General features: G+C 53.1%; 1 protein-coding gene across 1 annotated transcript in view; it reads right to left on the bottom strand.

The window, feature by feature from the left end:
- Positions 1 to 11863, bottom strand: part of Rin3 (Ras and Rab interactor 3) — a gene marked incomplete in the record, with an annotated part of 120707 nt that overhangs the window by 33169 nt on the left and 75675 nt on the right. The window contains 2 exon segments of the mRNA XM_013517215.1: positions 1 to 284; positions 8907 to 8998. The exon segment at positions 1 to 284 is cut by the window's left edge and continues 10 nt beyond it. Of these exon segments, the coding sequence (XP_013372669.1) occupies positions 1 to 284; positions 8907 to 8998 (376 nt within the window).

Below are 11863 nucleotides of genomic sequence, written 5' to 3'. Positions count from 1 at the left end.
GGGTGAGGTAGTAGCGTCCGAGGTGGCAGGTTCTGGGCACGAGGGGCAGCAGCCAGGAGGCGGCAGGTCGGCGGGCAGGGCTCTGCCACAGTCCTCGATGAAAACAGGATTCACAAACCACAGGCGATCGTTTCCTATCGACAGCTCGATTTCGCAGCTGCAGTTTGCGTAACGGGCTGTGGACCTGAGGCTGGAGGCTGCGGGCCCCCCAGGAGCTGGGTCTTTTGGGGGCTCGGGTGGGCTGCCACCTCCTCGCGGGGGGTTCAGCGAAGAGTCCCAGAAGCCTGCGGAAAGCAGAAAGGGAGAGGCGGTCAGTCCTCCGGGCAGGTGGCTTGTGCCGCGGGGGCAGCCGGGGAGGCTGCTCAGACCTTGCTTCTCTGTGAAGAGCTGTTTTCCCTCTTGGGCTCCTAAGCCTCTCCCACCACTTCCTGCCTCCCTCGGAGGGGAAGCCCCGGGCGCTCCTCCCCAGCAGTTAGGTGGGGTTGCTTGGGGGATGTGACAGGCTCAGCCTCAGTTCCGTCCCTCAGTGTGACAGCCCACCATGGCGGGCACCAGCGACCCAGGGTGGGGGTGACAACAGCTGTGCTGAATCAAATGAGCTGCAGGAGGCATGTGCAGGGAAGGCATGGAGGGGAGAGAGGGGACGGAAGGCCTGGAGACCCTGTAGCTGCCCAGCAGGGAGCGCAGGACAGGCTGCTTGACTCCTCCAGGCCTCAGTCTAACCATCTCGAAAATGAGGTCTTGCCAGTACCCACATTAGAGGGGTCAGAGGAGGGGACACAGCTGTACCAGGGAAGGGGCTTTGACCTGTTTTGGCCACCAAGGTTGTTACCTCCAGGAAAAACAAACCTATGGTCTGTAAGCAGTGAGGTCAGACCTGACTGTCTCTGGTGGGTCTTGATGTTTGGGTCCAGCACTGACAGCTACTGACCACTCATGACTCAGTCCTTGGCTGCAGCCGCCACGGCAGGCTTGGTTCAGGAATTCTTGATCTCTGGCTTACCGCACCCCATCAAGTAACCATGAATGGTTAAGACGCCCCCTCCCCAAAAGGCACACGGTCATGACATCTCGGGAATAATTTCAGATGACTCGCAGGCCACTTGAGCAGGTCCAATCACCCTGCTTAGTTCAGCACTGGAAAAGAAATTAACCAGGCAGAGCAGAATTCCTCCTGAATGGTGGGGCCAGCCTCCATCCAGGGCTCCCTGCTTCTGGGAGGGACTCTCGAGCAAGTAATAAGAGGAGCATTCAAAAAGTTTGGGCCGTGTGTCACCCCATGGACCACTGGCTCTACCTGGACTCTCCCACTGTTCCCAGATCCTATGCCTTGCACCCATTTTGCACACGAAAATGAAACCCAGAGATATCACTTGAGGTCACAGCACTGGTGAGTGAGGGAGCTGGGGTTTGAATGGGGTCACACTCATCTTAAAGCCCCTGTGTTTAATCAATCGCTGTACTGTGTGGCCTTCCTTTGGAGGAACTTGCAACACTTCCCATCTGGGGTGCTCTCCCAGCATCAGAGAGTGCTGATGGCTTGACCCGCAGTGGGGATGTGGTGAGAACACAGCAGGCTCTTGATGTTGAAACAAACGAGGCGTCACAGGCTGGCGGAGGGCAGCAGAGTGTGTGTCCGCTCTAAGACGGGGCACTCTCAAGAATGTGGGCATTGGCCATCTTGCTGGTCAAGGGATCATGAGCCCAAAGAAAGTAAAGAGGTGCAATCCTAGCACCTGAAGTTAACTGTGACTCACCTAGCTGTGCGGACCCCTTACCAGGAAGGAGAGTGGCGTTCACCATTCACCCAGCCCTGGGCAGAGATCTTGCACCTGGAAAGCAGCCGAGAAGGCCCAGTCGTGACCCCAATAACAAGATGACAAACGTTTGTGCGTCTCTCTCCAACACACAAAGTTCTGTGCACAACACAGTTACTGGATTCAGTATGTCCACAGCAAGCTCTCCCATGGCTGGACGAGATCCTCCTTGTGACATGGGGTCCCTGGTTTCACTTTCTTGGGCAGCTACTGCCCCCTCTGTGAACAAGTCACTTGGCTGCTTGCACTGAGCACATGGATGCTCTGGGCGTAGACTGTTGGAAGCACTGTGTCCATGCCTACCTGAGCCCAGGGAAGTTGTCCCCTTGGAAGATTTCCTAGCGAGGCTGCTCAGCCCCAGGTTCCAGTGAGACTTTTCTTTTTTTTTTGGTTTTTCTCCGGTACCAGGAACCGAACTCACGACCTTGCACTTGCCAGGCAGGCGCTTTGCCGCTGAGCTAAATCCCCAGCCCCGAGACTTTTCTTTTGTATGAAGGTGGAAGTCACGCGGTAGATGATCTCCAGAACTGCCCACCAGAACCTGGAAACTCCTCTTATTGCTTGTCTAGATCATTCGAAGCCTGTGGGCGCTGGCCTCTGAATATCTTTTTCTGGAATCATCTACTGATTCTTCATCCCGCTCCATCTGTTCTCCTCTTCCCGCACTGCTCCACCTTTACATCCTGGCTAACACTGTTCCCGCTGCTTGGAATTTTTTCCGCCTTCTCCACTTGCAAGATCTTACTCATCTTTCACACAGTGGGTCACAAGTTACCTGTCTGGTACAGGCTTAATGATGCATCCAGGCCTCACCCTTGCCCTTCGGTGCCCCCCAGCTCCGGTGCACACTCTGACTCTAGTGACCAGCAGTGGGACTGCAATTCTCTGCCGGCTTCTGACTCCACCCACCAGGCTCTGCCCTTCCAGATGGCAGCACCAATGCCTCCTCCATCTGCGGATCTCTAGATCCCAAGACAGTGGAGTAGCTCAGCCAGAGCAGAGGCAGGGCTCTGGGGGAGGGAACACAGGCAAGATTAGCTCTTCCTTCGAGCAGGGCATGGCCTGAGGCATGGGGAGGTGAGGAGCCAGGACAGTGAGAGGAAGCAAAAGGACAGCTAAGGAGCTCCATAAGTGAATCCCCTGCACCTGTCCACATCTGCTCCAGGACAGCATGGCCGGTCCAAACAGCACATTTTCCACCACTCACTTGGATTTCAGCAAGAGCAGAGCAGACGTTGGGACTTCAGGGAAATGGGCTCAGGGCCCTGGATGCTGAGCCCTTCCTGAAGACAGGCTGGGTGGCAGGGCACAGGCCCCCAGGCCCATGCTGCTCTGAGGGGAGGGGAAGCTGGGAGCTGAGGTGCTGCCTCATAGGGTCTGGGCCCCTGCTGGGGAACCAAAGTGGTAGTATGCTAAAATTTAAAAAAAAAAAGGAAGTGGGTAACTTTCTCTGCAGTCTGCAGAGGACCAAGGCCAGAGAAGCGGAACACTGGGTCATGCAATCCTAGCTGTTGGCTAAGCTGTGGGTACCAGTGCCCAGTGGCGCCACGCCGAGACTTTTCTTAGCTGCTAAGGTTCCTGCAAAGAAAGACCTGTTCTAGCTGGGTGTGGTGGCTGGAGGCTAACGCAGGAGGATCAAGAGCTTGATTCCAGTTTGAGCAACTTAGTGAGGGATCTTATATCAAAATAAAAAATGGGCAGGGGATATAGCTCAGTGTGAAGGCCCTGGGTTGAATCCTCAATCCCTCAGTACCACACACACAAAAGAAACAGGAGGAGGAGGCGGAGGAGGAGGAGGAGGAGGAGGAGGAGGGCAGCCTGTTCCCTTGCTGCCTCTGTGCTGCCCTCTGACTGGAGCAGCCACTTTTCTGGCCCTACCTGACCTCTTGGCAGGCGTCTACTCTTATGACACTCAGAAGGCCTGGGCTGTGCCAGGTGCCGGCTGTATAGCTCCTGAGGGCAAATTACATTTTCACCCTTGGCATCCCTAAGCAAGCAGCAACACAGAAAGGGGGACGGATAAATACAGAAAAGTACCCAGATGCCACGGCAACTGCCCAAAAGTCCAGCCACTTCCAGGAGTGCGTATTTCTGGGGCATCCCAAAGATGGGCTGTGGGACAGCCACCCAAACTCACATTTCAATGAGTCTTTAATAACTAGAAAAATTCTCATTGTATGATGTAAAGGAAAAAGCAAGCCACATGCAGACTTGGAAGAGCTAGAGAACATATGCCTTTTTTCAACGTGTTTTTAAAATATTACACGTACGTGTACTGCAGACGGGTTTGAGGACCACTGCCAGTAACCCTTATTCTCTAAGTTACTTTTGCACCTCGAATCAACTAGATGAAAGATTAGTGCCAAATACTCCCTATGTTAGTTCTGTGGCCCCAAGTAACGTGAAATTCTTGAAGTCCGAGGTCACACCTTATATAGCCTGCACTGTGGGATGCTGGCTGGTCCAAGTCCAGACTTGGACTTGCTTCTGCTGACTCGAGAAAGGACATTCCGATACATCACATGGTGTTGAGATGCCAGGGAACAGCTCTGTTTCAGCCATATCATTCCTGTCTAAACAGCAGGGCTCGTTCTACTCATAAAAAAATTATGAATAGGATGCCAGAGAAATCAAGTTGCTGGCACTAAGGATCAGAAACACATATGCTTCAAAAACTTATTATAACTGCAAGATTTCCGGGGGGGGGGCAATGAAAATCTGGTACATCTTTACCCTTAACTAAACACTCCTTGACTCTGGGTGTGAAGGGGAAAAAACTGAAAGCTACAAGCATATTCCAGCAAAACAAAACCCAAAGCCAAGAGACAAACTGTATTTCTGTAGCAGTTGACATGCATAGTTTTCATCCTCCTCCTTTTCTGATCGCGTCAGCTAAAAGCAAACAAGCATACCGAATCTACTGGGCTTTTATAAAAGAACACAAATAATAAAAAAATAGAGGCATGTGCAGGGGAGGGTGCAGGGGAGGATGCAGAGGGTAGGGTTCACTGTCCTCCCTGTGCCAGCTCGCAGTCCAGGCTCCTGCAGGACGTGGGTGCTGTGCTGTTTTCCAGTGGATGCAAGGCTGGGGGCGGGGGAAAGAGCCTCAGAAGAGGGGTGAACAAAGGCAGCAGCGGGTACAGACAAAGGGCACTGAGTCCAACTTCAGAAAGCTCCAAATGAGAAGCAGCTTCTTTTATGTCCCAGTGCAGAAAGTCCTCCCTTTACTTGATTTCTTTCTCTAACAACTATACTGAAATATCATTCACATAATTCACCCATTAAAAAGCACACCAGTGGTTTTTAGTATATTCACAGAGTTGTGTAACTGTCATGACAATCAATGTTAGAGCATTTTAATCGCCCCCAAGGAACCACATTCACCAACAAAGAGCCTAATGCCCGCCCGTTGGCAATCAACACGCCTTCTGTCTCCGGATTTGCCTATTCCGATGCTTCTCACAGATGGAGCTAGACATGTGCCTTTAGGTCTGGCTTCTCTCTCCGAGCATCACGCTGCCCAGGTTCGTCCACGTTGCGATGAGGTGTCAGGGCCTCGTTTCTGCTTCTGGCTGGGTAAGATCTTTAGACTGTATGAGTTTCCACGGCCTCACAGTGGAGATGGCTTTTGTGCAGATAAATGAAATAGCATCTGTGTGCACCTACGCCAATGACTTTGCCTGTTACTGTCCTTTTGGTTTTCGTGGAGATGCTGACAATGCCAGAGAAGCATCGCTAGGGACCCTTCTCCACTTCACATCACAAGGCTGGCGAGTGCTCATCCAAATGCTCCCTGGTGGACCTGTGTGGAGAGCAGGGGCCAGATAGGGCTGGGCTGGAGACAGGGAGTGGGCACGAGAGCAGGTGAGGGGCTGGCATGGGCACACAGCAGCTGGCTGCTATCCCCAAAACCCAGGAGACCTTCCAGTTGCATTTCCCAGAGATTCCCCAGAGTCCTTCTTTTCATCCATGCAGTCTGAGTAGCTTTGGGCTCCCTGCAAGGAGAGAGAGTCCTTTGCCTAGAATAACACATGATGTGCTGGGCACAATAGTGGGTGCCTAGGTCTCTAGTAGATGCCACCATTTCCATATGGATCATTACTCCTGCAGGTGACGACTGGTGAGGCCCGCTCCTACCCGGGCCAGGGGAGGTCAGGCCTCCGGCCTCTGAAAGGATCTGCTTCTTCATTCTCGGTCTGTATCCATTCAGGGATGGACTGGAAAGTCAGCCTTTCCTGGGGTCCAGGGGCGGTGGGAATGAATCTGGTGAGCCTGGCTTCACATCCTTGGAACTTGAGGACACCAGGTCTGAGCAGAACCCTCCAGTTCCTAAGCTGCCACATACTCAGGTTCCACGTAAGTTCCTTTCTCGAGGGGTGAGTGCCAGACAGGTGAGTCTGAACTGCCCTTGGCTTCCCATGTGGCCTAACCATTTTCCACAGCCACGCTGTACCTGAGGCAGAGCCCTTCCGGGGTGCAGTTCTGCCATTCCAGACAGGAAAGAGGGTCTCCCAAGAGGAGCAGCTTGTTTCGGACCCAGCGTGCTCCTAGGTCGTGGGGCAGGCAGCCTCCTCCAGTGAGAGGAAGCTGCATGCAGCCCTGGGCAGGGATTGCCAGGGACACCTGCCTGAGCCCCACATGGGGTAAGGAGAGCAGCACCACCCCTGGTGGTGCCTTGCATCTCTGCTGCCCTAGCAAGTTGGCCTCCCAAGCAGCCAGTGTTGCAAAAGCAACAGAGAAGGTCGTGAGGTATCACCACAGAGCAACGGAGAGCCAGTGAGTGGAGGCAGGTGCCCTCCGTGCAAATCCCAGCTTTGTTCCTTCCTGCCTGGGGCACTTAGGACAAGGTTCTTAGCTTGGCTAACACTTGCTTTGCCATCCTAAAAATGTATATTTTGTCTTTAGAATATGCAAGGATTATACAAACCAGTGCTCTGCAGTGGTCAGAAAGCACCAACCGTGTCATTTGAGACCCTAGGAAGTCATGTGGACTGTGCAAACTATAAAACTGCCACCTGTTCCACATCTAAGCTCCTGGGAGGGTAAAAGCCCAACAATTAAAATATTGGTGTGGGAAGGGTTGGTGTGTAAGCTTCAGTATGGAGGACCACCGAGATGGCTCCCCTGAAAGAAGATAATTAGCCTCCACTGTGGTTCACCTTTGCCTTACTCCTGTGTACTGAGATGTACAGAACCAGCTAAGCAAATGCTCTCCCCACTTGACTGGGTTTAAATAATGCAGATGGGTCCAGCTGAGGCCCATATGTAGCCTCTGAAGCAATACAAGAGGTCTGTGATGCCCCGCCTATGGCTCCCTCCTAATAAGCGTGAGCTGGGTCAAGGGAGCCACGTTATAGGCTGGGATGGAGCTTGAGAAAGAAGCAGCGAAGGTCCAGGGCAGATAAGGCCAACATCAGGGCTGAGGCAGCTGACTCAAAACACAAGATACTTCCTCAAACTGGGTTATGCAGATTCCTCCAAAATTAGAGTCTACGGACTGTTACCAGAATCTGGTACCCTTTCTGCATACTTCTCTGCATATTGCAGAGGTGCCGTTGTGCCTCCTACATAGCCCAGCTTGCAGAATTCGTGTAGTTCCCACCACTCTCACAGTCACTCTACCCTGAGCCACTCCTCTTTTCACAAACTATTAAGACCACGTTTGGCTGTGGGTGTCGGTCATGGCCTTCGTTCTGCCTGGACTTCGGACCTTCTTGGCTCCCCATAACTGCAGATGTATTTCTGTCTCTTTATTCTCGCCATGGATTGCATTGGAAGTGGTAGGCTGGAATTCACTAGTGAGAATTCCAATAACTTTTCCCTGGGGTTACAATTTATGAACTCCTCTGAACCGCAATGAGGTTTTTTTTTGGGAGGGGAGGGGGCGCTTAAACTTCAGTGCTTATTCTCAATGTCAAGTGAGGTTTATAAACTTAGTACATTAGCCTAGCAGAATCTGGATAAAGACTTCAGGGTGAGATGGGGTAGCTGCTGGAGCTAAAGAGCCAGAGTTCAAATCCCAGCTCTGCCACTGGACATGTTGCAGCTGTTGCTTCCTCTGCCATACGATGTGGATTATGATAGGCCTTACTCTACAGGGTTAAGGCTGGGATGAGCCAACATAGCTAATGAGGTTAGGACATAGTTGATGCTAAAGAGGTTAGGACATAGCTGAATGTCAACTCCAAGGGCCTGAACCCTGCTACTTTGTGGCCTCTGACCACCAGCTGTCTTCAGCATCTCTTGCACCGCTATCCTCTGAGCTCTGAGTTGGGGACAGCAGTCTGGTCTGAGCTACGAGGTCGTCTCTGGCCTCAGGTCTGCCTGACTCCCCCTGTGTCCTGGCTCTGCCCTCAGCCATCACCTCTTCTACTCGCCATGGTGCTGCAGGTATATGCTCAGCCATAGGTGTTGAAGTGTCTTAAAGATTTAGGGATGATCTACCTTGTTCATAAATGTGACCTGGCCCAGGTAATGAGATTCTGGGCTTCTGCCTGGGCACTGAAGCCTGCAAAGGCTGCCAAAGCAGCTGCCCCGCCCCCACAGTAAATTTTCTGCCCCCAACATACTGACAGAGGCAACTATCCAGTTCCTCAGCAGCTATGGGCTTGTAGTTTTCCTGGGGCCAGCACAGTGAGGCCCTAATCCTAGTTCAGCACCGGCCAATTCCATCCCTGTACAGTGTGCACTGTGGCCCACGTGTAGGAAGAGCCCAAACCATCTGAGCTCTGCTCACGCCCATGCTGCTTCTCCTGATGTGGACAGGGCTGGAGACCAGGGCTGCGGCAGACCAGTGCTGGGAGGGCTCTGTGGCCACCACTCAAAATATCCCTGATGCTGGCCCAGCTTCACCCAGAGCCACAGCCTAGTGTTCAGCTTCTCTGGCCCCAAGTGGGCCACCTTCCTGGGACAAAGAGGCTCTTGGGCAGCTGTCTGGAAAACAGCAGATCTCGCTGCTGTGGTGCTTAGCAGCCTGGACCGGGGAGGATGTGCCCCCACAGCTGTGAGGACTGAGGATCCGGCTTGGTCTCAGCCTGAGGGGCCCTCCCTCTGCCCTTAAGTCCCATCAGCTCCCATGGGAGGACTTACCCAGGCCCAGGTTGGAGATAGTCTCGAGGTCTGTGAAGCTGCTGGCCTCAAGGATGGCCTGGGGCAGCCGTAGCGTGAAGGGCAGTAAGTCTCTGTGAAGACACGCGGGCCGAAGGTCAGGTCTAGGGAGGGGTCTGAGGTGCCCATTCTCCAGCCTCTGTACCCAAACCTGCAGCCAGTGAGGAAGAGCCCCGTGTACCAAGGCTTTGGGGGGTCTCCCAAGTCCTGAAATGTCCCTGGAGCCAAGACCAGGGTTGAGGCTGAGGGAGCTCCCAGGCAGATCCAGGGACACAGAGATGTGAGAGACCAGCGGGAGCGGGGCAGGGTCTCACTTCTCCCTGCTTTTCCTGGCCTGCTGGGCCCAGGCTTCCTCTACGGGTGCTATTTAGGGTAAAGTGAGTGACCCATACTTCCTGACCCTGACCTCGCTGCTCCAGGTGGCCCTGGGGAGTGCACAGCCTCCAGCTCCATCTGACGCCTGGAGTCTAAATGGGGACCTGTTCAGGGCTCCCTCTAGAAATCCTCAGAAGTAATTCAGACAGAGGAGAAACTGAGGCCCAGAGAAGGAAAGGGACATGTCCAAGCACACGCTGGATCTGAGGCATAGTATGCCCCAGGTTTCTGACTTGCAGCCCAGGCTTGCCTCTCAGGGGCAGCAAGGGGTGGGTGGCCCTGCCCTGGCCAGGGTAGGTGGTCCCAATTCTGTCTTGTCCAGGCATTCAAGGCTTTCAAACCCTGCTGGGCCCCCTCCCAACCACTCTGTTCTCTGAGCTCTTTTTCTCCTCCATGAAAATGGGAGTCAATGAGAGAACCGAGAGGACCATGTCAGCCGCATCCATAGGTGGCAGCGGCTGTGATGACCTGCTCCACCTGCCCTGTCTACCTTGCCCACAGCTTGATTCAAAGCCCCAAACTCCCATCCATGCTGGGGTCATTAACCTGCACCCTTTCATTCTTCCTATCCCTGTCACTCAGGCTGGGGGCCCTGGGAGCTCTTGGCAGGGACATCGTTCCATGTCCCCAACACCAGCCGTACGTGCAGTTCACAGCATGCAGACTCAGAGTATTTGCTAACTGGATCCATCGAGACTGGGAAACTAATGCAGAGAAACTGCAGAGCTCCCCAGTTGCACCTGCCCAAGGGATGCACTTTTATGAGGCAAGAAGAACAGGGTGAGATGAGCTGCAGCACAAGATTCTAGGTCCTCTTGTGAAGACCTGGGTGTGACTTTGGCTCCTCTACTGTCACATGGGTTGGGCTACCAGCTGACCTTTGGGTTACTTGTGTGTGATTCTCCTGCGAGCCCGAGGCCATCCGGGGCCCCCGTTCTGGGCAGGCCTTCAGCGTGCCACTCCCACCTCAGGCCCAGCTCTTCCACCACGACCCCATCTCTCATTTTGAAGGGCGGCAAAATTCATCCCTGAGTTGCCTCAGTTTACTTGCGTGGCTGTCTGGCCTGTGGGTGGGGTTTCCTATGGGTTCCGGTCACCAGCAAAATGCCCATTACAACAGCCAGCAGAGGCCGCTCATCTCATCTGCTGCCTGGCCCCCGATGCCAGCACAGTCTGCTGACACCTTGTCCCTCTGTCCTTGAGGAACTGTGGCGGCAGCTGCGGATCACGTCCAGCCTTGACCCCAGCACCCAAGGCCCTTCGGTCTGGTCCCTGCTGTACCTCTCCAGCTTGCTCCCTCACATCCGCCTCCCGAAGATCCTTCCCCACTCTGTGGGTCTCCCCGCTGCCACCCCATATGCTCACTGTCCCACAGCGAACGTGCCTCGCTCATCTCTGAGCCTGGGGTAGCGGGAACAGCGCCTCATCCCCTCCACTCACTTCGACTCAGATTCTCCCCATCCTTCAGGGCCACACCGTGGACTCTTCCCCATGACCTGTGCTCGAGGGTTTTAACCATCTGTGCTTCCCCAGGCAGCTCCAATTTGGGCTCCAGGCAGGGGCCACCACTTCGCATGCCAAGAAAAGCACACACACTCGATGTGAGTGTTTGTTGAGCACCTACTATGGGGTAGGTGTTTTACAGGCCTTCTATCAAATGATGGTATTATTAATATCCCAGCAACCCCACAGTTGGCCTAGAAGCTCAGAGAGGCAAAGAGACTTGCTTCAGACGGTCTAGTCACGACAAGAGCTTCAACCAGGAAACCAGACTCATAAAATGCAAATTTTTTTTAGAGAAAAGAAACTACCATTCACTGAACTTTATCAATTAAGCACCAAGAACTTTACCTATTGCTACTCCACCTAATCCTTACAGTGACCCTATGATGTTGGCACTACCGTCATCTCCATTTTTTAGAATGTTAGATTTTTTTCTTAGACATTAAATTTGTTTGTGTGTGGTGCTGGGGATGGAACCCAGGGCCTTACCTAAGCTAGGGAAGTGCTCTACCACTGAGCTACATATACCTCAGCCCTAGAATTTTTTTTGTTTTTGAGATAGAGTCTTGGTGTGTAGATCAGGCTGGCCTTGAATCACTATGTAGCCCAGGCTGGCCTTGAACTCATGGCCATCCTCCTGCCTCAGCCTCCTGAGTGCTGGGATTACAGGCATGTGCCATCACGCCTGGCTAGAATTTTTAAATTAGAGAAGAAATATGTATTCACTATCACCGAGTTAATAGTGACGTGTTTAAAATAAAACATGCAGGTCATCTCCCCTTCAGAGAATGCCACTGTCATATCCTATGGGACAAGTGTCCTCCCTGGCCTTTCTCTGTGCACTGATGAACATGTGCGCACACACCACTTAGAAAAGCAAAGGCAGTGCCTTGCTATGTACATTGCTCTGCAGCCTGTTTTGTTCACATAACGGTTCCTCTGTGGCCAAAGAACATTTCACAAGTCTATGCGTGCATACGCCCTCTCTCCTTTTTATGTAGCAAAGTATTCCAAATAGTGACATCTCTCTCTCTCCCTTTCTTTCTTTCCTTCTTTCCTTC

This window comes from Chinchilla lanigera, unplaced genomic scaffold (assembly GCF_000276665.1).
Source record: "Chinchilla lanigera isolate Chin_1 unplaced genomic scaffold, ChiLan1.0 scaffold00037, whole genome shotgun sequence".
In the NCBI taxonomy this organism is placed as follows: Eukaryota; Metazoa; Chordata; class Mammalia; order Rodentia; family Chinchillidae; genus Chinchilla; species Chinchilla lanigera.
The sequence above is the reverse complement of the archived record's forward strand: the minus strand, read 5'-3'. Positions and strand labels throughout refer to the sequence as shown.